This window comes from Leptonychotes weddellii, chromosome 4, assembly GCF_054177405.1.
Source record: "Leptonychotes weddellii isolate Sample4059 chromosome 4, ASM5417740v2, whole genome shotgun sequence".
In the NCBI taxonomy this organism is placed as follows: domain Eukaryota; kingdom Metazoa; phylum Chordata; class Mammalia; order Carnivora; family Phocidae; genus Leptonychotes; species Leptonychotes weddellii.
In genome coordinates this window covers 4,045,450-4,073,189 of record NC_138372.1, presented here as the reverse complement: position 1 = coordinate 4,073,189, position 27,740 = coordinate 4,045,450, and the positions used below count along the sequence as shown (strand labels likewise).

At 48.9% G+C, this 27,740-nt stretch overlaps 1 protein-coding gene across 1 annotated transcript in view; it reads left to right on the top strand.

Moving 5' to 3' along the window:
- Positions 1–27,740, top strand: part of DNAJC11 (DnaJ heat shock protein family (Hsp40) member C11) — a 75,363-nt gene that overhangs the window by 45,951 nt on the left and 1,672 nt on the right. Inside the window, exons 5-15 of the mRNA XM_081817391.1 lie at positions 11,971–12,099; positions 13,086–13,208; positions 14,512–14,585; positions 17,294–17,483; positions 18,053–18,138; positions 18,431–18,547; positions 24,659–24,814; positions 25,891–25,960; positions 26,405–26,462; positions 26,581–26,723; positions 27,375–27,504. Of these exons, the coding sequence (XP_081673517.1) occupies positions 11,971–12,099; positions 13,086–13,208; positions 14,512–14,585; positions 17,294–17,483; positions 18,053–18,138; positions 18,431–18,547; positions 24,659–24,814; positions 25,891–25,960; positions 26,405–26,462; positions 26,581–26,723; positions 27,375–27,504 (1,276 nt within the window). The remainder of the gene's footprint in view (positions 1–11,970; positions 12,100–13,085; positions 13,209–14,511; positions 14,586–17,293; positions 17,484–18,052; positions 18,139–18,430; positions 18,548–24,658; positions 24,815–25,890; positions 25,961–26,404; positions 26,463–26,580; positions 26,724–27,374; positions 27,505–27,740) is intronic.

The window sequence follows — 27,740 nt, the reverse complement described above, 5'->3', positions numbered from 1 at the left end:
TTCTCTCTTCCTAGCTCTCCTCTCCTTCTGTCCACATTCCTTCCATTGCACATATTGGACCCTCTGGACTCATCGTCTCACTTGCTAATTTTTTCTTCTCCATTTTGCGTATTTTTGGTTTAGTTCTACTTGTTTGAGAGTTTCTTTTTCTAGGTTATTTTCCACCCTTCCTTCCAGTGTGAAAAATCCTGCCGTATTTTTTAACATCCAAGAACTTTCTTCTTCTCAAATTTGTTGTTTTTCGAATTCATGGGGAGGTACAAGGTAGGGCTCTGGTTCTTGAGCTGTGGAGATAAATGCCCTGAGTTCAAGTCCTATCTCTGACACCTCCCAGCTGTGTGGCCTTGAGCAAGACACGCGGCCTCTGTTCTTGGTGTCTTCATCTGTGAAATGGAGACAGTAACAGTACCTGCCTCATTGTTAATGAAAAGATTAAATGGAATAATACATGTCAAATACTTAGGAGAGTCCCCGACACTTAGTAAGCATTCATAAATGCTATTTTTTATGATTAATGCAATATCTTTTATTTTTCTAAGGATATTACTTAGACATTTCTTGCCATTTTCTTTGGCATTTGTATCCTCTGCTTCTTTCTGGTTCTTTTTGATCTTTACTTAGTTTTAGACTTCCGTGTTGGAGGTTTTCCTCAAATGTCTGGTAATCTCTGGCTGGCTGCTCTTGAGGCAGTGAGGCTTAGGGGATGTGCCATGGGCTTGGCAGGACTTGTCACTGATAGCCTTAACTCTGGGGTGTTTGGATGGAGACTCCCACCCCCACACACACACCTTTTCTACTTAGCAGGTGATACTTCTCTGGAGAGGAAACCCCCAGTCTCTCAACCTGGCTGTCGGCAGTCTTGTTGCTGAGGGGGTGGGAGGTCGGGAGATGACCATTCCACTTCACCTTTGTTTCCAGTACCTACCCGGCCCCCCCCCCCCCCCAGCTGGACCTGGCATGCCTTCCTTTGATTTCTTCAAAGAGCAAGCCTCTGTCAGTTGTCTCCTTAGTGAGCAGGTAACTCCTGAGGTGCTGGTCCCTCCCATTCCTGAGCCAGCAGAAGCCTGGTTTCTTTCTCTGCTCAGTCAATGACCACCTCCATTCTTTTCCAGTTTTTTTTTTTTTTTTTAAAGATTTTATTTATTTATTTGAGACAGAGAGAATGAGAGAGAGCACATGAGAGGCGGGAGGGTCAGAGGGAGAAGCAGACTCCCTGCCGAGCAGGGAGCCCAATGCGGGACTCGATCCCGGGACTCCAGGATCATGACCTGAGGCGAAGGCAGTCGCTTAACCAACTGAGCCACCCAGGCGCCCTCCAGTTTTGTTTTGTTTTTTTTAAGATTTTATTTATTTATTTGACAGAGACACAGCGAGAGAGGGAACACAAGCAGGGGGAGTGTGAGAGGGAGAAGCAGGCTTCCCGTTGAGCAGGGAGCCCGATGCAGGGCTCGATACCAGGACCCTGGGACCATGACCCGAGCCGAAGGCAGACATTTAACAGTTGAACCTCCCAGGCGCCCCTCTTTTCCAGTTTCTAAGGCTTGGTTAGCACCTCTTATCCTGTCGCTCTTGGTATTCCTTGAGTGTCACTTTGGGAGGAAGGAGGGTTTCCAGAGACAATCCTGTTGGCTTAACCAAAAATCCAAATTTATTTATTGGAGATAATTAATTGCACTGGAAGACTGTTATTTGTCCATAATCACTGAGATAGAGGAACAAAAGAAAGTGGCCACAACTCTGTCAAATGCAGCTTCTTCAATTAAAAGACTGTCGGGGGGGCCCCTGGGTGGCTTAGGCAGTAAAGCATCCGACTCTTGATTTTGACTTAGGTCGTGATCGCAGGGTTGTGAGATCGAGTCCCATGTCAGGCTCCATGCTCAGTGCAGAGTCTGCTTGAGATATTCTCATTCTCTCTCTCTCTCTCTCTCTCTCCCTCCAACAAATAAAATCTTTAAAAGACTGTCAAGATGGAGAGCAGACCTGGGGTCACCAGGGGTTGGGCGGAGGGGAACTGCTCAGTAGTCTGCAGATGAGAGAGTAAAAAGGTATCTTTTTGACAGTGCTCATTTTTATGTAATGGTTAAAGAAAAAAGGGTTGACTCATGAATGATTCATTGGACGATCCAGGAAGACGGTGATCCAGTGGTGTTGTAGTTTAGAGGTTGGAATAGATGAGTAAAAGGGGATCTCTGCAGCTACTTCCTCTAGTGTTTAGCTCCTTAAACCTTTGAATCTTATCAGTTGGTGATTTTTATTGAGGAGCTCAAATCCTGAGACTCTGAGTCAGTCATATTCACTTGACAAGTTGTGTTACATTGTTATCAGTGTTACCTGGTTGTTTGGAGACAGTTTGAAACAGTGGGATGTGTTCCCCAGAGTCCAGGTACTTCTAGTCCGGGTGGCAGAAACTGCCCTGTAGGATAGATTAAATCTTCCAGCTCCTCAACACTTGGGAATCTGTAGCTGTTGTGGTCCCACTGACAGTTTTTCAGTGTATCATGACTGTATGTAAAGGACTTCATAACTGTCATCATTGTCATCTTTTTATACGCTGATGACAGAATTAAGTACCGTAGAATGAGGGTCAGCCAGCTGTGGCCTACTGTCTAGTTTTCTTCAGCCCATGAGCTAAGAATCATTTTTATTACATCTTAAATGGTTTTTAAGAAATCGGAAGAATATTTGTGACACATAAAAATGATATGAAACATTTCAGTGTTCTTTTTTTTTTAAAGATTTTATTTATTTATTTGAGAGAGAGAGAATGAGAGACAGCACGAGAGGGAAGAGGGCAGAGGGGGAAGCAGACCCCCCGCTGAGCAGGAAGCCCGATGTGGGACTCGATCCCGGGACTCCAGGATCATGACCTGAGCCGAAGGCAGTCGCCCAACCAACTGAGCCACCCAGGCGCCCGAAACATTTCAATGTTCTTAAATAAAGTTTTATTGGAACACAGCAGCGCTCCTTCAGTATTACCTGTGGCTCTTTGGTGCTTCCAGTGACAGCACAGACTTGAGTAGTTTCAACCGTAGTTGCCCACAGAGCCTAAAATACTCTCTGGCCCTGGACAGAAAAAGTTTGGTGACCCTGCTCTACTGAAAAATAAGGTGAAATGTGCAAGTATTTTCCTTTGTAAGCTCTTTTTATTTGAAAAATGTGATTTAATAATAAAAGAACACAAGCCTGCATACCTCCAACTAGAAGTTGTTGGGAAAGCTCTGGCTCATTAATTTATCCAGCATTAGATCTGTTTTATCTTTTTCTTTTTCCTTATCTTTTTGATCTTCTGTCAGAATTTGGATCTGACCTTCATTCCTCAAAGCTGTGACTTCTCGTATAAAAGCATACTGCCTTGGAAGTTTTTGAAAGTGGGTTGTAAGTTGCAGCCAAACGCCTGGTTAGGACGTAGAGAAGAAAGCTGCCCAGTTCTGGTGCTGTGGCCAGTCCATTTTCAAAAGGTTATTTCCTTGAAATGGAAGAACAGCAGAAGGCAGGCATCCAAACCGCTCCTTAAAATATTAAAAGCCACGTCCTTGTGAACTCAGTGCCGTGATCACTCGTCTCTAGGACAGTCCGTTTCATCAGCCGTGGCTGGCGCTGGAGCCTAGCTTTCTGTGTGGCAGCTCTCTCGACCTTTCTAGGTTAGTCCTTTCCCGTAGACTTGGATCAGCACCAAAGGCTGTTGAGTCTCAAAAGTCACTGGCTCGTTGGAGTATTTGGTTATTTGGGCCTTGCTTAAAGAAACAACAAAATGGTTGAAAAAGTGATGACGTGAGCAATAGTTTTTAACTTTTAAAGGCTGTTCTGCCCGCTGGTGAGTCAGTTGATTGTCAGTGAGGAGTTAACACAAATATCTATCATTTTAAAAGTTTTCTTTGGGAAAGGAAATAAAAGCATATTTAACATTATTCTGGAAGTTTTAAGCCAACGCAATTTGACAAATAATAAAAGAGATGTAAATGTTGAAAGGGCTGTAATTTTCGGTGTAAGATATGATTGCCTATCCTTAGAGAACCAACTGAAAACTATCAGGACTAACAAGCTGAATGAGGCAGCCAGTTATGAAACCCACATACGTAAGACAGCGGTTTCTGCCATTCCTGCCATCAGCACCTCTCGGATTACGGAATAGCCTCTCCTGCCTGCTCTCCCCGCCTCCCTCCTTCCCCCAACACAGCAGCCAGAGTGAGCCTGCAAAAACTCAGGTCAGACCAGGTCATCCTGCTTGAAGAGCTCGAAGGCTGGCATCATTCATTGTCAGCAGAATCCTCACGGTGGCCTGTAGATGCGGTGACCATCATGCATCATCCAGACCAGGACATTTTTGAGAGTAAAAGGGCGTGCTTAAAATAATGAAAATTTTGTAGTTTTTTGAAATGTTTATTGACCAGGGCACCTGGGTGACTCAGTTAGTTAAGTGTCTGCCTTTGCTTCAGGTCATGGGTCCTGGGATTGAGCCCCAAGTTGAGCTCTCTGCTTGGCGGGGAGGCTGCTTCTCCCTCCCCCTCTACCTGCTGCTCCGCCTGCTTGTGTGAGCACGCTCTCTCTCAAATAAATAAATAAATAGAGGCACCGGGGTGGCTCAGTCAGTTAAGCATCTGCCTTCGGCTCAGGTCATGATCCCGGGGTCCTGGGATCGAGCCCCGCATCGGGCTCCCCGCTCAGCAAGGAATCTGCTTCTCCCCCTGCGTGTGGGTGCTCTCTCTCTCTTTCTCTCAGTCTGAAATAAATAAAATCTTTCAAAAATAATTAATTAGTTAATTAATTAAGAATGTTTATTGACCAACACTGTTTTTATTACATTGGAGAACCTATAAAATGGTTTGTTCAAAAATAGGTCCTTTAGGGGCGCCTGGTGGCTCAGTCGTTAAGCGTCTGCCTTCGGCTCAGGTCATGATCCCAGGATCCTGGGATCGAGCCCCGCATCGGATTCCCTGCTCAGCGGGAAGCCTGCTTCTCCCTCTCCCACTCCCCCTGCTTGTGTTCCCCCTCTCGCTGTCTCTCTGTCAAATAAATAAATAAAAATCTTTTTAAAAAATTTTATTCCGTTAAATATACTTAACGTATATGAAAGCAAATTATTAAAATTATATTGATTATGTGAACATTAAAAGTAGCAGAAGCAGGGTGCCTGGCTGGCTCAGTCGGTGGAGCATGCAACTCTTGATCTCAGGTTGTGAGTTCAAGCCCCACGTTGGGCATGGAGCCTACAGAAAGAGAGAGAGAGAGAAGAGGGGGGAGGGAGGAAGGAAGGAAGGAGAATTATTTTTGGCATACATTCAAATACTTTCAAACAGTTTATCCGTTATAGTTGTCTCTGATATTCTGTATTCTGGTTATGTCTAACCAACCCCGCCAAAACTTAGTGGCACGAACAGTTTGATTTCCTCATGGTCCTGTGGGTTGACCAGCCCCAGCTGGCTGGTTCTGCTGGGGGTCTCCTCATGTGGGTGTAGTTCGATGGCAGCTGGGGCGTGTTGAAGGTAGCATCTGCACTCTTGTGCCTCCCTTGTGGCTTTCCCCACCCTGGCTGGCTTGGCCTTCCTCAGAAGATAGCAGGCTCGGGGGACTTGGAGTGTTCTGTCAGCTGGCCTCCCCAGAAAGCACCTCCAGAATCCTAGAGGAGAGCTTCAAGGCTTCCTGTGGCCTAGCTCTGAAGGCCGCACCGCTCACACCCACTGCACTCCGCTGGACGGCAGCGAGTCACCGGTCCTGTGCAGAATCACGGAGAGGGCTCTGTGCGGGGGTCAGATGCCAGCAAGCAGGGCTCACAGGGAGGCCTTCTCTGGATCCTCACTCCTGCACCGGGGCACCGCTGTTCTCCCAGAGAGTGTACCTTCAGTGTGGTTGTTTTTCTTCTGTAACATTGCCTACTACCCTTTTTTTTTTTTTTTTAAGATTTTATTTATTTGAGAGAGAGGGCATGAGTGGGGTGAGGGGCAGAGGGAGAAGCAGGCTCTCCTCCGAGCAGGGAGCCCAATGCAGGACTAGATCCCGGAACTCTGGGACCATGACCATGACCGATGGAGCCACCCAGGCGCCCCAGTTGCCTACCATCTTAATACATTTGTATTTAGTAAATTTGAAATTTTTAACATAATTTGATTCTTTTCTATATACCATAATACTCTTTTCTTTTTTTTTAAGATTTTATTTATTTATTTGACACAGAGAGAGCGAAAGAGAGAGACAGAGAGCAAGCACAAGCAGGGGGAACGGCAGGCAGGGGAGAAGCAGGCTCCCTACTGAGCAAGGAGCCCGACGTGGGGCTCGATCCCAGAACCCTGGGATCATGAACTTGGCCAAAGGCAGACGCTTAATCGACTGAGCCACCCCGGCACCCCTGTATACCATGATATTCTTAATTGAGAAAATACTCTCAATTCTAAATTTCATCTTTGTGGAACATACACTTTGGCCCAAGTATTTTCATAGGGTATTGTCTTTTTGCCTCCATTCAGAATATATTTGACACTTTTTTTTTTTTTTTTTAAGATTTTCTTTATTTGACAGAGAGAGAGATAGCGAGAGCAGGAACACAAGCAGGGGGAGTGGGAGAGGGAGAAGCAGCCCTCCCACGGAGCAGGGAGCCCGATGCGGGGACTCGATCCCAGGACCCTGGGATCATGACCTGAGCCGAAGGCAGACGCTTAATGACTGAGCCACCCAGGCGCCCCTTGACACTTTTTTTTTATAAATTGTCTTTATTTATGATATTTGAATGCTTCATCAAATTTACATCCCAGCCACAAAAACGCAGGCAGGCCTTTTCAATTTCATTCCATTCCAGGATAGAATGGAATGAACTAAAGATGACAGTTCCACTAAAAAATTCTTACCAAAATTTAGTCCAAAATACTATTAATGGAATTTCAAATGAAATAAACTGTTTGAGCTCTTATTTTATTTGTTCAGTTTGTCCTTCCTCAAGAGCTCAATTTCCGAGTTACACACTTTATTTTCAGCGATTGCAGTTCCTTTTCTTTTTTTTTTTTTTTTTTAAGATTTAATTTATTTATTTGACAGAACGAGAGAGCACAAGCAGGGGGAGCGGCAGGCAGAGGGAGAAGCAGGCACCTGGCTGAGCAAGGAGCCCGATGCGGGACTCGATCCCAGGACCCTGGGATCATGACCTGAGCCAAAGGCAGATGCTCATCCGAATGAGCTACCCAGGCATCCCTGCAGTTTCTTATTTTAAAAGCTACAGGGTCTATTGAAAAGGAGCTCTTTAAAGCTCAGACATTCCTAATATTCAGTTTGTAATACACTGACATGCTACAGATTTTTTTGTATTCAGGATCAGCTTTAGGCGCCTGGGTGGCTCAGTTGGTTAAGCCTCTGGCTCTTGATCTCAGCTCAGGTCTTGATCTCAGGGTCATGAGTTCAAGCCCCCCATGCTGGGCTCTATGGCCAGCATGAAGCCTACTAAAAAAAAAAAAAAAAAAGAATCAGCTTCACAAAAAATTGTTATTCTGAATACACAAAAATATTTGTACATTTTGACACTTTAGCTTAATTTTCTCTCGGTGGAATATCATAGCTTGTTTTGATTCAGTCATGCATCTGTGTGCACTGTAACTGATCCTAAGGTTATTTCTCCTGCATAGGTTTCTTGCTTTAATAAGACACTTTTACCATAACGCTGTACTTTACCAACTTTGGCATTTGAGTATCACCACAAAAACAATGTTTTCTATTCATGGTGGAACTTTTTCACTTGAGTTTACAGTAAAATTTCTTCTAGGGTTCCCACCCAGTTCCAGCATGGCGGATGGGGGCAGCATGCAACCAGCAAGAATTCAACTCAGTTCTAGGGGCGCCTGGATGCTCAGTCGGTTGAGCGCCTGACTTTTGATTGCAGCTCAGGCCTTGATCTCAGGGTCGAGAGTTCGAGCCCCACGTTGGGCTCCACACTGGGTGTGGAGCCTACTTTAAAAAAATTCAGTTCAGTTCTGACACTCTCTGCCCGGAGACGGCATCAGACTCCACAGGTTAAGGGTTCATTCCTACAACACTGCAGCCACCCCCCACTTCAGATGCCTGTCACAAGCCCAGGGCTTCCAACTGACCCAGGGCTGTAGATTCCAACACCCACCTCCTTAGAATCTTTTAATTCACTAGAGGGGCTTGCACGAATCAACAGCCAGGTGGAAATGTGCAGAGCAGAGTCTGGGGAAAAGGTACAAGACTTGCATGCCCTCTGCAGACACCCTGCTCTCCCTGTACGTCCACTGTGCCCACCAACCCTCAAGCTCTCCGAACCTGGTCCTTCTGGATTTCTGTGGAGGCTTCATTGCATTGTCAAGATTGACTAAGTCATTGGCCATTGGCTGTTTCAACCTCTGGCTCCTCTTCCCTCCCTGGAGGCTGGGGGCAGAACTTGAAGGTTCCAGCCCTCTAACACTTGGTTGGTCCCCCTGGCAACCAGCCCCCGCCCTTGGGTGGAGACCAAAAGCCACCGTCATTAACATAACAGGATACATTTATCACCCTTATCACCAGAAATTGCGTGGGTTTTAGGAGCAGTGAGCCAGGAACCCTGTAAATACAAATAAGAAATATGTATTTGGTGACAATACTGTACATTTATAATTCAAATCAAACCATTATTAAGATTGACTGATTTTCTGTTTGAAGCATCTGGTTAACACTGACATAAAATTGGCATCGTTAGGGCGCCTGGGTGGCTCAGTTGGTTAAGCGACTGCCTTCAGCTCAGGTCATGATCCTGGAGTCCCGGATCGAGTCCCGCATTGGGCTCCCTGCTCGGCAGGGAGTCTGCTTCTCCCTCTGACCCTCCCCCCTCTCATGTGCTCTCTCTCTCATTCTCTCTGTCAAATAAATAAATAAAATCTTTAAAAAAAAAAAAATGGCATCGTTAGCAGCTGTGAGGTTCTTTTGCTAATAGAACGAACGCATAAATAGCCATTGCTTTATCTTTCATGTGCGTGGTATAAACCTTAGAATGGAAAAATGAGTGAAATTAACAGAGAGGAACTACCATCTGATCCACAGTTACCTGTAAGTCCCTGCTGCTACGCCTCACTTTCGGGCGTGGTCTTTAAAATAAAGAACAGCTAACTATTAGGGAAGACTAAAGACACTGGAGTTTGTTGAGCAAATGTAAGACTTGATTTTCATATGGTCTGAATTAACACTATGGATGGATGATCAGTACTGAAAAACATCTCATAGAAGTTACAAATTCATCAATTTCCTGAGAAAATGGAAATTGAGTGCGTATTTTTGTTGTTGTTAAACATACACTATGTTTAATTTTATTCCTGCCTGAAGAATTTATCAAAAAAGAAAGTATTACCCAAAAAAAACAAATGTCCTACAGATTTACATCAGGAGTTGCAAATTTGGCCTACCGCCGATTTTTATGTGACTTAAAAACTAAGAATGGTTTTTACATTTTTTTAATGGTTGAAAAAAATCAAAAGGGGGGCGCTTAGGTAGCTCAGTAGGTTAAGTGTCCGACTCGATCTCAGCTCAGGTCTTGATCTCAGGGTCATGAGTGCAAGCCCTGAATTGGGCTCCACACTGGAGTTTTTTTTTTTTTTTTTTTTTTAAGAAAGAAGAAAAAGGGGCGCCTGGGTGGCTCAGTCGTTAAGCGTCTGCCTTCGGCTCAGGTCATGATCCCAGGGTCCTGGGATCGAATCCCACATCGGGCTCCCTGCTCGGCAGGAAGCCTGCTTCTCCCTCTCCCACTCCCCCTGCTTGTGTTCCTGCTCTCGCTATCTCTCTCTCTGTCAAATAAATAAATAAAAATCTTAAAAAAAAAAAAAAAAAAAGGAAAGAAGAAAAAGTAATATTTTGAGACATGAAAATTGTATGAAATTCAGATTTCAGGGTGAATAAACAGAGTTTACTCTGTTTACTGGAACTAGAACACAGCCAGGGTCAGTCCCTTGCTGGGTAGTTGAGCAGCTTTCCCTTCCAACAGCAGAGATGAATCTGCAACAGAGACTGTAAGGACCCACAGCACCTAAAATAGTTACGGTGACCCTTCACAGAAAATATGCCACCTCCTGATGATACCTTTCAGTAGAAGAAAAACACTGTGGCAAGAGTATTCAGACTGCTCTCTACTACCTTCTCCTGCAGGACCGGCCCACCTCTGTTTCCCACACATGTTCCTGTGCACCTGCGCATTCCCGTGCACATGACTGCCCCCAGCTTCATTCATGCCGCCGGCCTGCTGTACCAGACGGGCAACGGCATCTCCTACTTCTCACACCAGCTGAGACTGGGAGGAGGTGACTGCCCGGCCACCACACCAGCAAGTGTCTGGGCTGGGCTGAGGGTGGAGGGATGCTCACATTTCACCTGGGAAGAGAAGAGAGAGGCGGTGGCACCCCACACACCGCTAGACGAGACGGTGGAGGCTGGAGGTACCAAGTGAAGGCCTAGGCACCAAACCCAGTCTGGCTTCTTAGTTTAAGGGAACTGTTGATGATGGTGGTAATATTTGGTTTAAAAATGAAAATTTGGGATAATTGCTAAACCACCAGAAACAGTAGGGTTCAACTGGTCATCTGCTGGATAGAGCCCCCTCTCCTGTGCTCCTCGCTACAAGGTCCACGGATCACCCACCACAACCACCCGCAGCCTCCTCTTCTGCTTTGTGCTTCCTCTGCTCCAGCCCCAGCGCCCTCCTCCCTGCCTTCCCCCTCACGTCTTTGTTCGCGTGTCCCCTTCTCGGGGAGAAAAACACATGCTCCCACTCTGCTTTTGGGGCGACAGAAATGTTCTGTGTCGTGATTGCGGGGGTTGGTTTCACAAGTCTACATGTCTGTCAGAACTCACCAAAATGTGCACTTGAGGTGGGTGCAGTTTGTGTTATTACATATAAATTCAGCCTCAATACCGTTTTTTAAAATGGGCTGCAGGGAACTGAATAAAAATGTATGTGTGGTCAGGTTTTTATATGTGGGATTAAGATATATGCCCATTTGAAAAATCTTATGATTAAAAAAAATAATAAACATTGATTTTCCGAGTATGGAGCATTTTATATCAGTCAGCAAATTTTAGCTTCACATTTCTTGAGAGAATATGGTATTCCGTTTCTCATAGCTTATTTCTCAAATTAATTTTAGAAGGTGAAACAATTTTTCAATCTCCCATTCATTCATAATTGATTTTGTTTGCACTTTTTTTTTTTAAGGTTTTATTTATTTGACAGAGCAGAAGCAGGGGGAGCAGCGGGGAGAGGGGGGAACTGACTCCCCACTGAGCAGGGAGCCTAACACGGAGCTCAATCCCAGGTTCCCTGGGACCATAACCTGAACCGAAGGCAGACACTTAACAACTGAGCACCCAGGCGCCCCTGTTTTAAAGAGTTTTAAGGTAGTTTTATGATGTTAAGAGTGTTGAGAATCGGGCGCCTGGGTGGCTCAGTTGGTTAAGCGACTGCCTTCGGCTCAGGTCATGATCCTGGAGTCCCGGGATTGAGTCCCGCATCGGGCTCCCTGCTCGGCAGGGAGTCTGCTTCTCCCTCTGACCCTCCCCCCTCTCATGTACTCTCTCTCATTCTCTCTCTCTCAAATAAATAAATAAAATCTTTAAAAAAAAAAAATAATAAAGAGTTGAGAATCAAACATTAAAATGTTTAATTCATGGGGCTCGTGTCTAGGTGGTTTCTGCATTCACCGGTTAAATCTGGAGGTGATCTGTTTAGAGCCATGAAGTCGGTCCTATTTGGGCCCTAAAAATCAAGTTGTGTGGGTCTTTTTTCTTTTCCTAACACTTGTCTTGTCATTTGCCTGCCAACGTGACTGGCTTTCTGACCCCAGCAGTCGGTGACGCTCTGCCGCAGTTCGGTGTGAACTGTGACATTCATGCTCCGTGGGCCTCATGGTGGAGTCCTGCCCACACCCAGGGGACCGTCGGCTGCCAGAGTGTAGATTGTCTTTCATTCCACAAATACCACCCCTGCTCTGACTGCTTGTTTTTCTGCCCCAGGGGACCATCAGTGTTGGCATCGATGCCACTGACCTTTTTGATCGCTATGAGGAGGAGTACGAAGATGTGTCCGGAAGTGGCTTTCCACAGATTGAAATTAACAAGATGCACATATCCCAGTCCATTGAGGTGAAGCCCAGACACACACACACACACACACACACACCCACCCACCCACCCCCCCGAGTGCAGTGAGGCTCAGGTTAACGAGGCGCAGCACACTGAGCAGCTGTGGTTTTTCTCATCTTTATTTATGAAAGGATGCAATTAGCCACTTTAAAAAAAAAAGTTCCAGGCACAACCTTGTTTGTTACTGCTTTGCTGACTCGTTAGCAACATGAGTGCCAGGGGGCACTTAACTCCCAAGGTCGCAGGGCTCCCCCAGCAGAAGTGCAAGTGGTCTGGGAGAAGTAGAGGCCCAGGTGGGGAAGATTTGGGGCGAGAAAGCAGACCTCCATGGGTAATTCCAAGAATCAGTCTTAGTTTTAAGGCACACTCTGTCATGTGCAAAAAATACAATATTCAGCTGAACCCAGGATCACTAAAATGTCATCTTTCTGCCCACGGTTTGGAGGTAGCAGTGGTGGGCGGGTCTGCTTAGGCTTATAGTTGGTCTCTGCCTCCTCAATTCTGTTTATTCTCAAGTGCATCAACCCAGAAGATGAAGTCCTAACTCTGGGAAACTTGCCATTCTGGTGGAGCTTCCAGGGTTGGCTAGTAGGGCCATGGATTCAGTCCGTTCCCCAGTGCTGGTGGCGAACAAGGACTGGAGAGTCCCAGACATCCCACAATGGGAGGGAAGGCACATGATGAAGCCACTGTGCCATCTGATGCTATCAGTACACTAAGAACCAGCATTTAGCCCTGTCTTTCCCCTGGTTTTTTGAAATTTGCCTAGTAAAGCTTTTGCAAAACATTACCTTGGTGGCCACATGCAGTTCAGATGGCCAAGTGGGAGAGAAGTGAACCTGTTGAGGTCCTCGTGCATCCCTAGACCCTGAAGCCATGGTCACCTGCACCTTTGGCCATACACTTGAAGTGTATTTGTTAGACTGCTGTCCTTGTGCTTCTTAGTTGCTTTGACTCATTCCTTACCAGCAAATATCATTTCCTAGGCACCCTTGACAGCTACAGACACAGCCATCCTCTCTGGAAGCCTCTCAACCCAGAATGGGAATGGAGGGGGTTCCATTAACTTCGCGCTTAGACGAGTCACGTCCGCAAAGGGATGGGGAGAGGTAAGAATGTCGACGGGCAGGGTCTATGTTATCCGCTGCAAAGCCTGATTTCTGAACATTCACGTTCTAAAAGCCAACCCTCAAAAAGACCTAGGTTGGCCACATCATTGTACAACAGGGTACCAGATGTCAAACTTGGCATGAGGTGACTGTCCCCAAGAGAAAAACATGTCTCCTACTGGAGACAGAATCCCCTGTCTGCTGGACAGCTCAGAGGTAGGATAGAGCAGGAAGATTTCCCTTGAGATGCCAACTTACAGCAACACAACCTCGAGAAGCTCTGCATCTTTGTTCCTCTTCAGCAGAAACCTGTAGGCTCTTCCCTTTTCTTGCCCAATTCGGAAGGCAGGTGCCGTGTCAGTGCTCTGGTCCACTGATCGGCGGCCATTTGACAGCCAGCTCTGCTGAGCAAATTGAACTGCATCAAATTAACATTGAAGAGTTGCCTTGAAAGTCACCCAGACTGGTAAATGAGGCAGCCAGAACGGGCTGGACTTCCAAGGCTGAGTGTGGGACTGCTGATGGGTTAACTCTAGACCCCTGAGGACCATCTCCAGTCACCTGTGAGAGCCGCAGGCGATGAAGCAGAGCAGATCGGGAACACAAGGAAGCCGGAGCTGCAGGGGAGGGGGCCCCCGCACCCGACCGCAGCAGGCGGCTCTGCGGATGGCCGGGCACAGAAGCTGGTCTCCCTTTCTGACCTGAGCGAGGGAGACCATCGGAGGCCACCAGTGTTTCCTTTGGAGGGGTCCTTTCTGAAACCTGCCTCCTTTGGATCCGTGGAAACAGTCCTCCATTTGGTGAAGGTTAGGATGAGGTCTTAAGAATCTTCCAGGCGCGCCTGGGTGGCTCAGTTGGTTAAGCATCCGACTCTTCTTTTTTTTTTCTTTTTTTTTTTTTAATTTTATTTATTTATTTGTCAGAGAAAGAGAGAGAGCACAAGCGGGGGCGGCAGGCAGAGGGAGAAGCAGGCTCCCCACTGAGCAGGGAGCCTGATGTGGGACTCGATCCCAGGACTCTGGGATCATGACCTGAGCCAAAGGCAGACGCTTCACAAACTGAGCCACCCAGGCATCCCAAGCATCCGACTCTTGATCTTGGCTCAGGTCTTGATCTCAGGGTCATGAGATCAAGCCCCACGTTGGGTTCCAAAATCTTTGAGCCCCTACTTTCAGAGCCCTGGCAAGGGCCAGTGGCTTTGAATTAAAAGAAGGAATTGTAACCGGGGGTGCTTCCCTGAGACATGGGTTGCTGCTGTGAGAGTAAACCCTGCTAACACACTCTCTTTTCCTCTTTTGAACAGTTAGAATTTGGAGCCGGGGATCTGCAGGGACCTTTATTTGGTCTGAAGCTGTTCCGTAATCTCACCCCAAGATGGTAAATATAGAGAAATCCTCTTTGATGGTCTTTGTGGATTTAGCAGACTAGAACCTGTGTATTCTTTTTGTCAAGGTCATCTGGAGTTACCTCTTCTGTCCTGCAAGGTCACCAGGGGCAGATCCTGCGGCGCTGGCGGAGAGCCCAAGCAGGGTGCCTGTGGCTCAGACTCTGGACTGGCGGGTGTGGGGAAGGGTCGTCTGCTGCCTGGCTTCTGCTCTGTGGCCCACAGTCTCCTCCTTTGTGGGAATGAGGCTCCTGCCTGTTCACCGGGGGCTGTGAGACCCTGGAGAGACTGGAGAGAAAGCACCTTCAGGGAAGCTGGTCAGTGGCCTGAAGTATTGATGAACTTGTGGATCATTTCTTTGTCCCCGAGAATGTGTTTTAAGTTCTGGAAAGGGTCTGTATTAAACAGTGAGGCACTGGAGAGACTGCCTGGTCATCAGCAAGATGTACAGATGCTGGAGGGTTAAGGGACAACCCCCCCCCCCCAGCTCCCCTTCGTCTTTGCTGTTGCAGTGACATCCCACTCCTAGAACTGTAACTCGCTGCCCTTCTAGAACCACAGAGGTGTCCTTAGTTCCTGTGTTGGGTTACCTGTGTGAGCTCAGCTAAAAGAACTGGGTGGAAGGTAAAATAAAATTCTCTTTACTCTGGGGGAGAAAATAAAGGAGTCCTGGGATGGAGTCTATGTTTGAAAAGAAAGCTTTTCACTTCCATCTGCACACCCACCCCGTCCCATGGGGTAAGACCAGTCCCTGCCCTCCAGTCGGGTAGGAAAGGCACGTTCCCAGGTGGGTGGGACATAGGGTATGGAAGGTCTTGAGAAAGTGGGTGTGGCATCTGGGACAGGTGGAGACCAAGCTTGCGAACACACAGGCTGAAGGCAGCGACAGGCGCTCCCGGCCCAATGTGGGGGGTCATCCGTGTGCGGGTGAGAACATGGCTTCACAGGCTTCTGTTGCAGGACTTGGAGTCAGTGGGTCAGACGAGGATTTGCACTTTTAACCACTTTAGACGAAGAGTATACATACATGTTGTCCTAACACGTTCCAAGCGCTTGTCTGCGAAGGTCTGTCTCCCCTGCTGCCGACTGAGAGCACAGAGTCCTGCCCCACTCCCCACACCAGCTGAGTCGGGTCCTCTGGGAGGCCCAGGAATCCGTACTTTTATCAAGCACCTAGGTCATTCTTAGATCAGGCACATTCAGGAGACACTTCATTGAGGGAAAGCTGTTGGCCATCTTGTTCTGGTTGAGCCTCAGAGTATCTGTTGAGTAGTCACCAGGGAGGGGGGCTCGGGCTTGCTTGTCATCGGCCTTTACAGGTTTGGAAATTGAATGTCATCATCGTGCCCAGAGTGTATCAGACTTGAGAATGCAGATGTATAAACAGGGATGCCAGTTTGTCAGTGTACGGCATCTGCTCTTCAAGGTGCCCTGATCCTAGGGCCAGGCTATTTGCAGGTCCGGACTAGTGATCACAAGGTTGGTTGGGGGTGTAGCGTCAGCCCCGAAAAGGCAGACAGCCTGTAGAGTGTTGTCTGTCTCCCAGGACAGTGCCTGCCTTGCTGATCTCTCTTCTCTCTCTCAAATCAGTCTTTCTCTAGGACATGCTGGATAAAAAGACTAAGTCTTACTACTTTAATTAAACAAGGATCTCGGTCCTTACATTTTGATTCTTTTAAATGCCACTGTCTCTCTTGAAATTCTAGGATGACTTTGGTCTCTCTCCTCCCCGCTTGCCTCCCCTGACCCCTGTGGCTGAAGCAGAAAAACGCAGCTAGCACCCGGTGTGACTTGAAAGAAATAAGGGAACGCTTGGGTTGCGGGCCCTGTGGAGGGGAGAAGGAAATTCTCAATTCGTGGGGAATTGCTGGAAGTTTACAAGAGCAATATGATCAGAGTGCTCGTATTTGTTATTATTTAATGGCAAAAGTGACACCTCTCGAGCTTAGGAAAGAGAGAAAGAAACCAGACTTTGGCAATCTGGTGAATGTTGGGCTGTTTGCTCACCTTTTAACTCTTCGGGTAAAGTGGTGTGAATTCCTTTGTCGTCAAAATGAAATACCCCTTTTTAACCAGAAGGTGGGGCTGACTCCCTTGGAAACAAACTTCAGATGCCTTTCCAGGCAAGCGGTTTGCTGTACTAGCCTTCCAAGTGCCTGGCCCTGGGTGGACACCAGAATCACGTGGGTGATCCTGAAGAATCTACTGATGCCCGGCCCCCCGCCCTGAAACTCTGACTTCATTGGTCTGGGATGGTCTCTGGGTCAGAGGTCCTCCCACTTTGCCGCACATTAGAATCACCTGGCAAGCTTTTAACACTCCAAGCCTGTACATCGGAATGCCAGGGCATGGGAGCCGACTATCAGTATTTTTTAGATCAGCCGGGTGATTCCAGTGTGCAGCCTTCCCCCCGACCCCGAGGTGATTCTGACTTGCAGAAGGATTGGACCTAGTGGTTTTCGGTAGAATGGGATCAGGTGGGCCGTGCACATTAGCAGGGAGGGTTACTAGGAAGATTGCAGCAAGGCACCCTCTCACTCCCTCTCAAGGAGAGAGGCTCGATGTCCAGTTTCCTTGTGGGGCGCCGGCTTGGGATTCATGGAAGGGAGCGTGAGCTGGGGCTCAGCCTGACAGGAAGGGGCCAAGAACAGCTGAGAACCAGGTGTCATCCAGGACCCTTTCCATCTGTGTGTCCCCCCAGCTTTGTGACGACAAACTGTGCTCTGCAGTTTTCATCCCGTGGAATCCGGCCGGGCCTCACCACTGTGCTAGCCCGGAACCTGGACAAGAACACGGTGGGCTATCTTCAGTGGCGGTGGGGTATCCAGTCGGCCATGAACACGAGCATCGTCCGGGACACCAAAACCAGCCACTTCACTGTGGCCCTGCAGGTGAGGGCAGAGCGGCTCCCTCGTGTGCCCCCGACGTCCCTCACCCTGGCCACCCTCCCCAGATCTGAGCACCGTGGCGGCCCTGAGAGGCTGGTTTTGTGCACACATGCTCAGGGTGTTGAGATGCTGTTCTGACGCTTCCGGGGTAGCTGTGTTCCCGTTATCCTAAAGCAAAGTGCCCCTTTCGCTGGGGACGGCCAGGTACAGGAGATACCCTGTATCTAGTAGAAGCCCACAGAGTCAGGATGGGAGAGAGCCCGGGTTGGTCAGTGACCCCGGAGCGCACTCAGGCGCCACCGTGGTGTCCGGGGACACGGCATGAGGGGCCCCCGCCTCAGGAGGGAGCTGCTCCTCGGCGCCCACCGCCTGCAGCCGTGTCGGAACGCGGGCTCCTTGCCTCGGAATGTGGTGTTTTCGTGCCAAGTCAGGAAACTGGGTTTTTACGTGAACTCCCGCAGTTTCTAAATACTGGCCGCTAGTCAATCTTCACAGTCAGGTCGTGGCCCCTGCCCGAGAGGCCTGCCCACGACGGGCGCTCAGCAGCGCCTTCCCGTCTCCCGTCTCCCCAGCTTGGAATCCCTCACTCTTTTGCACTGATCAGCTATCAGCACAAATTCCAGGATGATGACCAGACGCGCGTGAAAGGATCGCTGAAGTAAGTCCCGGCCGGGCTGCTCGGAAGCAGACCTGCGGCACGTCGCGGGGCGGGGGGCGGGGGCCGGGGGGCGGGGGGGGGTTGCTCCGCCGGCGGAGCCGCGTGCGTGAGATGCCCGCCGTGTCTGCGACCCTGCGCGGGCGCTCCTGCCGGCAGCCCCCGCCTGAGGAAGGACTGCACCGCTGGCGTGCTGACGTCGTTCTACTCGCTGACGGGCGTGTCCATCTGACCCACGCGCGGGGGTGGGGGGGCGGGAGGGGGGCCCCCCTTGCTCAGGCCGCGCTCCCTGCAGGGCGGGCTTCTTCGGGACGGTGGTGGAGTATGGAGCCGAGCGCAAGATCTCCAGGCACAGCGTCCTAGGCGCCGCCGTCAGCGTTGGAGTTCCTCAGGGCGTTTCTCTCAAAGTCAAGTAAGTGGGACTGGATCTTTGTGGCCGAGGATTATGTGGCAGCTTGTAATTCACCCGGCTTCACCCGCGTTAAGGATGAAAGAGACTTTGCTTTGTAATTTTGTTCTTAAAGATGCGCTTGCGTCTGTCTGCGGCGTGTAAGCCAGTGTCTAGGAGTCCGGAAGCCCGGTGTGCACTGAGGGTCTGCATCCCTGCTGGCAGGGACCCTCCACCAGCCGACTGCCTCTCTCCCTTCCCGGGGCGGCCCTGGAGCCGGCCCTGCACGCCCACTCCTTGCCACCGCTGATCGCACGCGTGACCCGCCCAGGCTCCTCAGCGTATCCCCTGTACCTGGCCGTCCCCACCCGCACGGACCCGCCTCCCCTGCTCCGGTGGCGTGCCTTCCTGCCTGCCGGCCTCTCTGTGCCGTCCGCGTACCTCACTGGCTGGTTACTTGTGTACGGTGGCGTCACGGTGGGACCCGATCCTTATCTGTGTAGACACCCTCCCCGGGTGGCCCCTCAGCCTGCTGGCTTGGAGCACTTTCCTGCACTGAACGACGCTCACATTTATCGCTCCGGCCTGGCCCACCCGCCAGACCTCCAGCCCCTGTATCCTACTTGCTCTTACAAATCACTGCTTGGATCTCCACCAGCATCTCAAACGTCCCATCTCAACTCCCGATGCTTCCAAACCTGCTCTGCCCAGAGCCTCCCTCGGTCAGGAGAGCCCCAGCCTTCCAGCTGTTCTGTGGAGTTGGCCTTGGTCACTCTTTTTCCCACACACCAAAGTTAATGCACCTCAAAACCATCTCAGCTGTCCTCAGAACGCAGCTCCTGAACGTGACCATTCCTCACCCCCTCTCTGCTCCCACTGTCTGGTGTCTGAATTACTGCGGTACCTCCTGACCCATCTCCTTCACCACCTCGTGACCCTGCTCTCCACACAGGCAGGACCTTTGAATGGAAGTCAGGGTTGTCGCTCTCTGCTTAAGCCCTCGGTGACTCCGTCAATCCCGGGCAAAAGCCAGAGCCCTTTGGGACCCTCTGTGATCAGAACCTCACTTCCTGCTGACCCCTCCTCTCCCCTCTGCCTCTTCTCACTCCAGCCACCCTGGTCTCCACGCTGTTCCAGACAACAGCGACCCCTCTCCTGTGACCAGACTGTGTACTTGCTGTTCCTCAGTCCCCAGATGCCAGCATGGCTGGTTCCTTCGATTCCCTCAGGTCTCTGCTCAGATGTCACCTAATTGCCAAAACCATCCCTCGTCACCCCGTAAGAGCAGTACCCCTCACTTTGCCCCAGGTGAACCCTTTCCAAAGTTTCCCTTGTTTATCCTCCACTGCACCATCTCCCTCTGATCGTCCGTCCACCTCCGTGGCCCTCATCAGAAGCTCTTTAACTGTGTCCACTGTATTCTGACCACACTCCTGGAGCAGACAGTTGAGAGAGCTCTGGGAGCTAACAGACGGATGGACAAAGAGACAGAAGAGGGGAGGGAGAGAGAACAGAGACAGGAAGGAAACACATCACACCTCATCTCCATTTGGAGATGAGAGCCAAAGCAGGTCACCAGGACCAGAGCCACGTCGGACCTCTCTCCTGTCAGTGATCTGAGGACCCCTGAGATTTAGTAAAGGGCACACACACAGACAGATTGTCTGCATTCTAATCCCTTTTATTCCCAAATTGGGACCACTAACGAGACACAGTTTTCTGATTCCGTTTCTGTTGTGAAATACTTCTCCCGTGAAGATACTGCAGGACATAATCTGAATTGAATTTTCATCCCAAGAATGCCACTCTCCCTCCTCGGAAAGAAACATTTTCACTTCAGCCGAGTTTCCCGTGTCAGCAGGCTGAATTGTCCAGATCGTATTGCTGTATAAACTGAAGTTTTCTGGAAGGCCCCAGAGTTCAACAATAACAGATTATCTTACTTTGCTAACTTTTCTCTTATATTCTGTTTATTTGGCGAATCAGTAATTTTTGAATGTTAAACTAACTTTATATTCCTGAGGAAAACTCCGCTTGATCATGACATATAATACTTCTTATATGTTGCTTGATTTCATTTGCTAATATCTTACTAAGGATTTTTGTATCTGTGTTTATAAGGGATGCGGATTGTAATTTTCTTTTTTTTATTATGTATTTGTCAGATTTTGGAATGAGTTATGGCAGCCTGATAAAATGAGTGAGGAAGTATTCCTTCTTCCTCTGTTTTCTGAAAGTTTTTGTGTGAAAATGGTTTGTTCTTTTTTGAGAGAGCGTGCACACACACAAGCAGGGGCAGGAGCAAAGGGGAGGGAGAGAGAATCTCAAGCAGACTCCCCACTGAGCGCAGAGCCCAACATGGGACTCCCATCTCATGACCCTGAGATCATGACCTGAACCGAAATCAAGAGTCAGATGCCCAACCTGCTGAGCCACCCAGGCGCTCCAAGAATGGTTTATTCCTCAGGTTTCATAGAATTCACCAGTGCCATCAGTTGAGACTGAATTTTCTCTGTAGGAGGGTTTTTGGTTTTTTTATATATATTTTTATTTATTTATTTGATGGAGAGAAAGAGAGAGCCAGCACAAGCAGGAGGAGCGACATAGGGAGAGGGAGAAGCAGACTCGCACGCTGAGCAGGGAGCCCGATGTGGGGCTCGATCCCGGGACCCTGGGATCATGAACTGAGCCAAAGGCAGATGCTTAACCGACTGAGCCACCCAGGTGCCCCTGTAGGAGGATTTTTGATAATGGATTCCTTGATACATACATATACAGGGCTTTTCCAGTTTTCTCTTTAATCTTGTGTCAGCTTTGTTACTATGTTTTTTTCAAGGAATTTGTCCATTTCGACTGTCGAATTTGTTAGCATGGAGTTGCTCATAATATGCCCTTACCCTGGGGCACCTGGGTGGCTCAGTCATTGGGCCCCTGCCTTAAGCTTGGGTCATGATCCCAAGGCCCTGGGATCGAGCCCCTCATCGGGTTCCCTGCTCGGCGGGAAGCTTGCTTCTTCCTCTCCCACTCCCCCTGCTTGTGTTCCCTCTCTTGCTGTCTCTCTCTCTCTAATCTTAAAAAAAAAAAAAAAAAAAAGTCCTTACCCTTTTAATATCTAGATCTCTATAGATGATCTCTGTCTTCATTCCTCATGCTGGTCATTTGTGTTCTTTCTCCCTTTTTCTTAACCGGTCTGGATGGAGCACTTAACCTTTCAAAGAACCAGCTTTGGCTTTGTTATGTTCTCTATTGTTTATCTGTTTTCTATTTCATTGATTTCTGATCTTTCTTCTTTCTCCATACTTTGGTTTCACATTGCTGCCTTTTCTAGATTTTTAAAGCCCAGCCTTAGGTTATTAATTTGAAACCTTTCTTCTTTTATATTATAAACATTTAAGGCTTTAAACCCTGTTTTACCCCATCCCATGAATTTGGAGATGTTGTATCATTGTCATTCAGTTCAAACTATTTTCTAATTTCACTTTTGGAAATATATTGCTTTATTTCTAAATATTTGGGTTTTTCTGTATATCTGATTAGTGATTTCAGTTTAATTTCATTTTGGTCAGAGAACATATTCTGTATGATTACAGTCTTTTTAAATATATTGAGACTTTTTTATAGCCCATGATGTAATTGACCCCGGCAGTCATGCACTTGAAAAGAACATGTATTCTGCAGTTGTTGGTCATAGGTTCTGTAAATACCAACAGGTCAAGGTGGTTGACAACATTCATCAGAAACCAGAAGTTCTGTGACTTTATTGACTTGGACCAGATTTCTGTCAGTTGCTGAGAAGTAGTGTTAAAATCCTCAGCCTCATATGAGTTTAGAATTCTCTGTTTCTTCCTTTGTCAATTTTGGCTTCGTGAATTTCATCTCTAGCAGCGCTCTTTGACTTGAAGTCTGCTTTATCTGATACTCGTATAGCTACTGCAGCCTTCTTATGCTTACTGTTTCTGTGGTTTATCCTCTTCTGTTTACATTTAACATGTCACTATGTTCATATACAGAGGGTGTCTCATAGCATATATCCATTCTCACAGTTTCTTGCTTTTTAATTGGAGTGTTTGGTCCATTAATATTTTTTTTCTTTTCTTTTTTTTTAAGATTTATTTATTAGAGAGAGCACAAGCAGGGGGAGTGAGAGAGCAGGCTTCCCGCAGAGCAGGGAGCCCAGTGTGGGGCTCGATCCCAGGACCCTGGGATCATGACCTGAGCCGAAGGCAGACGCTCAAGCAACTGAGCCAACCAGGCGCCCCTTGGTCCATTAATATTTAATGTAATTATTGGTATGGTTGGATTTAGGCCTGTTATTTATGATTTGTCTTCTATTCTTCCCTTCTAATTTCTTGTTCTTCTAACCATCTTCTGTCTTCTCTTACTGAATATTTTTAGCATTCCATTTTGATTTACCTATTGACTTTTTAGCTATACCTTTTTTTTTTTAAGATTTTATTTATTTATTTGTCAGAGAGAGAGAACACAAGCAGGGGGAGTGGGAGAGGGAGAAGCAGGCTCCCCGCTGAGCAAGGAGAGCCTGATTCGGGGCTCGATCCCAGGACCCTGGGACCATGACCTGAGCAAAAGGCGGACGCCCAACGACTGAGCCACCCAGGCGCCCCAATGTCTTTTTTTTTTTTTTTTTTTAATCCCTACATACTTAACTTTTTGTTTTGCTTTGGTTTTGGTTTGTTGTTTTTTTTTTAACTTTTTTTTCCCCAGCGGTTTGTGCCTACAATGTACCTACATGTGGGTTTTGTTGTATTTATGCTGCGTGGGGTTTGCTAAGCTCCTTGCATCTGTAAATTTATGTCCCACATCAAATTTGGAACTTTTAGGCCGTTCTTCAAATCTTAATTCCTGCCCCATTCTCTCCTCTCTGGTGCCCTAATTACCTCTAAACCTCTTGATGTAGTTCCAGCAGTTTCTGAGGCTCTGCCCATTTGCCTTCAATATTTTTCTCTTTGTTCTTCATAGTGGATAATTTCTTTTGATCTGTCTACAAGTTCACGGACTGCTCTCACCTCCAGTCTGCTGTTAAAGCCCATGCAGTGCATACTGTCTTTGGGCATAAAGTAGTGCTCTAAAATCCTTACCTGCTCGTTCCCGTATCTGGGTCATCTGGGGTCGGTCTTGGTTCGTTACCTTTTTCGCTTGTTGTATACCTAGGTATACAGAGTCGTTTGTATTGTCCCTTGGGTATTGTGAACAGTACAGTGTAGAGAGTCTATATTCTGTTACGATTCCCAAAGAAGTGTTGATTTTTCCTTTTCAAAGGTAATTAACTTGGCAGAAGTCAGACTGTGAGCTGGGACTCCGTGTGTGGCAACAGCTAGAACAGCACAATTACTTCACCTGTAGCCAAGGCCACTGATAGACCGGGATCGGCTGGGGATTTGTGCCACATTTATACAAAGAACTTGGGGCTCTGATTTCCCTTGTTGGGGGACCCCCACTTCCCAGCTGCTATGGTTGCCTCAGACTCTGAGCTCTGGGTCTTCAATCTCCTAGGACTGCAGATTTCTTTCCAGTGTTAACCATCCACACAGTAGCAGCTAAGACTTGCCCTTGGGCTCAAAGCTGTCAAAAAAACAGGAAACCAGTGCCTTTGCATGCTCTAGACTCTCAGCCCTCCTGTGTACCCGCTGGCCTGCATTGCTCTCCAGTCCCCGCGAGTCTTTGTTGCTTGTGGTCTTCGTTGACAGTGGTTACCTGTGGGATGGCTGGTCCAACAGGAGCCACTCAGCCATTACTAGAAGCAGAACCTCCTTAATCTGCCAACTTGGGAAGTCTTCACCCACTTTTTTCGATGAGGTAAATTGAGGGCGGAGAGGTCTCTGTCTCCAGGACCCCGGGAGGTGCCCGCTCCTGTCTTCTAAGACCACCTTCACTCTGGACAAGTGATAGTCACTGCTTTGCCCGTGAGGTTAGCTGGTAGGGGACCTTTCTTCTGTCACAGACATCAAGTCTAGCAGCTAAACTTTGGAATAGGGACCAAAAGGTGTGTAGATTATGACACCAGCTGTACCTGGTGTTCCGTGTATCTGAGCGTTCTCGTCCTGTGGCTGAGACCTCCGTTACCCTTCCCTGGAAACCTGACTCATCTTGGGTGTTCTGTTTCGTTTTTGTTTTCAGGCTAAACAGGGCCAGTCAAACTTACTTCTTCCCTATTCACTTGACGGACCAGCTTCTTCCCAGCGCTGTGTTCTATGCCACCGTGGGGCCGCTCGTGGTCTACTTCGCTCTTCACCGTCTGGTCATCAAACCATACCTCAGGGCTCAAAAAGAGAAGTGAGTTCCTAACATGTCACGGGTACATCAGTAAACAACTCTGTGCCTCAGTTTTCCTGTGTTTTATATGGATATGATAATTATAGAACCTGCTCAGAGGGTCACTAGGAAAATTAATTCGTACATGTGAAGCCTCAGCATGGCGTTCGGCCCGTAGTGGGTGCTCGGTCGGTGCTGACTGGGCTCATTAGCGGCCCTGCTGCTGGGCCCCCTTCACTCGTCCCTCCTACTTCTAGAAAGGGTTAGAGCTAGTTTACAAAATTGTGCAGACTCTACACCGTGACCACAGGAAATAGAAAGGCCCCCGTCCTCATTCTCACCATTTCTTTTCCTGGCACTGAGTTCCACAGGAGTGGGTTTGAGTTCTTACACACAGGCGTGCATTAACCACAGTCCTGGAAATTACAGAAACATTCATTTATTTTGCAGTTTCTTGTAGACAACACACTGGGGGATAGCATTCCATCTGAGAGGTGGTTGAGATTCATTACTTATAACAGCCTGATGTAACAAGTCGCTGAGCTCAGAGAATCTCCTCTTTGGGGCCCCTCCAGCGTTTGAATCCCTGGAGTTCAGGGCCCTGCTTCCCCAGGAGGCTTGAGGCCTAGAAGGAAGAGTGTGTGGGGTCAAGGGTTCTGACGGGACAGGGCTGCGCTGCCCGGAGTCCCAGTGCTTTGCTACGTAAGAAAAAGGTATATTTTGTACCTAAAACAGTAAACATTGTCCCCACCTCAAGTGTTCTATGATAGTCCCAGAAGGTGGCCTCCCCTGTGGTCCTCAGCTCTCCAACCCCTCACTGCTGAGATTCCTCTCAGGTGGGGGCTGCTTCCCACGGCAGCGGGCCTCCTGTGTGCTTCAGTGAGGAGGTAGGGGAGAGCCATCTAGGGACAAAAGAAAGGGAAGCCGCAGAGGCCCGAAACGAACAGATTTGCTGGAGATGGGCTTGGAAATATTTGCTAAAGCTCCAGAGCTAGGAATGCAGGGAGAGCTCACACTGTTCGCTGGGCGCAGGTCCAACGACGCGCTCTGTTGTCTCAGTCCGCGCTAACATGTGGCTTGTGTTTTTCTCGCTTTAGGGAGTTGGAAAAGCAAAGGGAAAGCACAGCCACCGACATTCTGCAGAAGAAACAAGAGGCAGAAGCGGCTGTAAGTGCTGCGCAGGCGCGTCCCCGAAGGCCTTCTGCTCTGGGTGACTCGGCTGCACGCCTCTCACCGGGGCTCGGGGATCACGGTGCCCTCTGCGCGTGGGCCTCGGGGGCCGGCAGCTTCACTGGTCATTTCACTCTTTCTAATCCCTGCGGGATACAATACCGGGACCTCCAGGCCCGGTCCTGAAGATGAGATGCAGTTACCCTCGAAATGCATAACAAGGTGTTTCTAAGAACCGGAGGGCCCTGTCTGTCCTCTTTTTCTTCCCTTTGAGTGAACTGTTGTTAGGTGACAGAACAGAAATATCTGGCATAAATGCAGGGGTACCACTGGGTTCTTTGTGAACAGAGGGGCGAAAATGCGGCCATGCTCATGCTACAGCTGAACCCAGAGGCAGAGCCCAGGAGGGACCCTGACAGTGGCCCTCCTTGTTTTTTGCAGGTTCGGTTGATGCAGGAATCTGTCCGAAGAATAATTGAGGCGGAAGAGTCCAGAATGGGTGAGAAGGCCTGGCCTCTCTCGGGGCGGAGTGGGCGCTGGGGGTCTCAAAGGGGCACGGCGCTCCTGCGGCCCGGCTGTGAGAGACCCGCCTCTGCTCAGACTGCGTCCATCCTCAGGGCTTATCATCGTCAACGCCTGGTACGGGAAGTTCGTCAACGACAAGAGCAGGAAGAGCGAGAAGGTGAAGGTGATTGATGTGACCGTGCCCCTGCAGTGCCTGGTGAAGGACTCGAAGCTCATCCTCACGGAGGCCTCCAAGGTACGGGGCCTGCCCGCGGGGTTCAGACACGAAAGGCCTGTGTGGAGGGGGGCGGCCTGGCACCTTGGCATGGCCATTTCGTTGCGGTGGAACCGTTCGTGTCGCTGGCACTGGCTTGGCCTGCTGCCCAGCACCCGAATTATAGTCACACTGGAGCTGTTCACGTCACCCGTCCCCGCAGCAAGGATTTCCTGAGCACCTACTGTGTGCCAGGTAGGGCAGCGAACAAAACAGGCATCCTGTCTTCACGGAGCTTACGTTCTCCTCATTCCTTGCCTTGTTCTAGAAAGAGTGTGAGTCTGTAGCACGTTGGAAGCTCATGCTGGAGCGCAGGGGTGGGGACGGTAAAGGCAAACTAAAATGCAGATCAGCTCAGGCCAAACACCTCGCTCTCTCAGGAGTCCTGGCGGGGCTTCTGTGAAGACAGGGGTCTCTAACGTGGGAGAAGGGGTCTGTATTGCGAGGGAAGCCTAGGGCTAAACAGGCAACTTTCTGACAATCTCAGCTCCGCGGTGTGCATCTTCCGTGGACGGCTCCTGAGGGAAGGTCAAGGCCCTTCCACGCTGATCCTCAGGTGGCGGCAGACAGCAGTGGTGCTGGGCTTGAAACAACGGTCTCGGGTCCCATGGAGTAAGACTGTGTTTGTTACAGGCGGGGCTGCCCGGCTTCTACGACCCGTGCGTGGGTGAGGAGAAGAACCTGAAAGTGCTTTACCAGTTCCGAGGCGTCCTGCACCAGGTGATGGCGCTGGACAACGAGGCGCTTAGGATACCAAAGCAGTGTGAGTAGCTGCCCCTTTGCAGTCGCCTGCCCTGTGCACGGACCAGGGGGAGGCCCCCAACCACTGATGGGGACCGGGGACACCAGAGTGTGGAGTGACAGCCAGCTTCCCCGTGTTACCCGCCTGGGAGCGAGTGACTTGCTCAGAGCCCGTGATGGGATGCCCTGAGGAGGGGTGGTGGCCGCCCTTCCCAGGTGGGACTCCAGTGAGCTCTTTGCTTGGAAACTGCAGCTTGG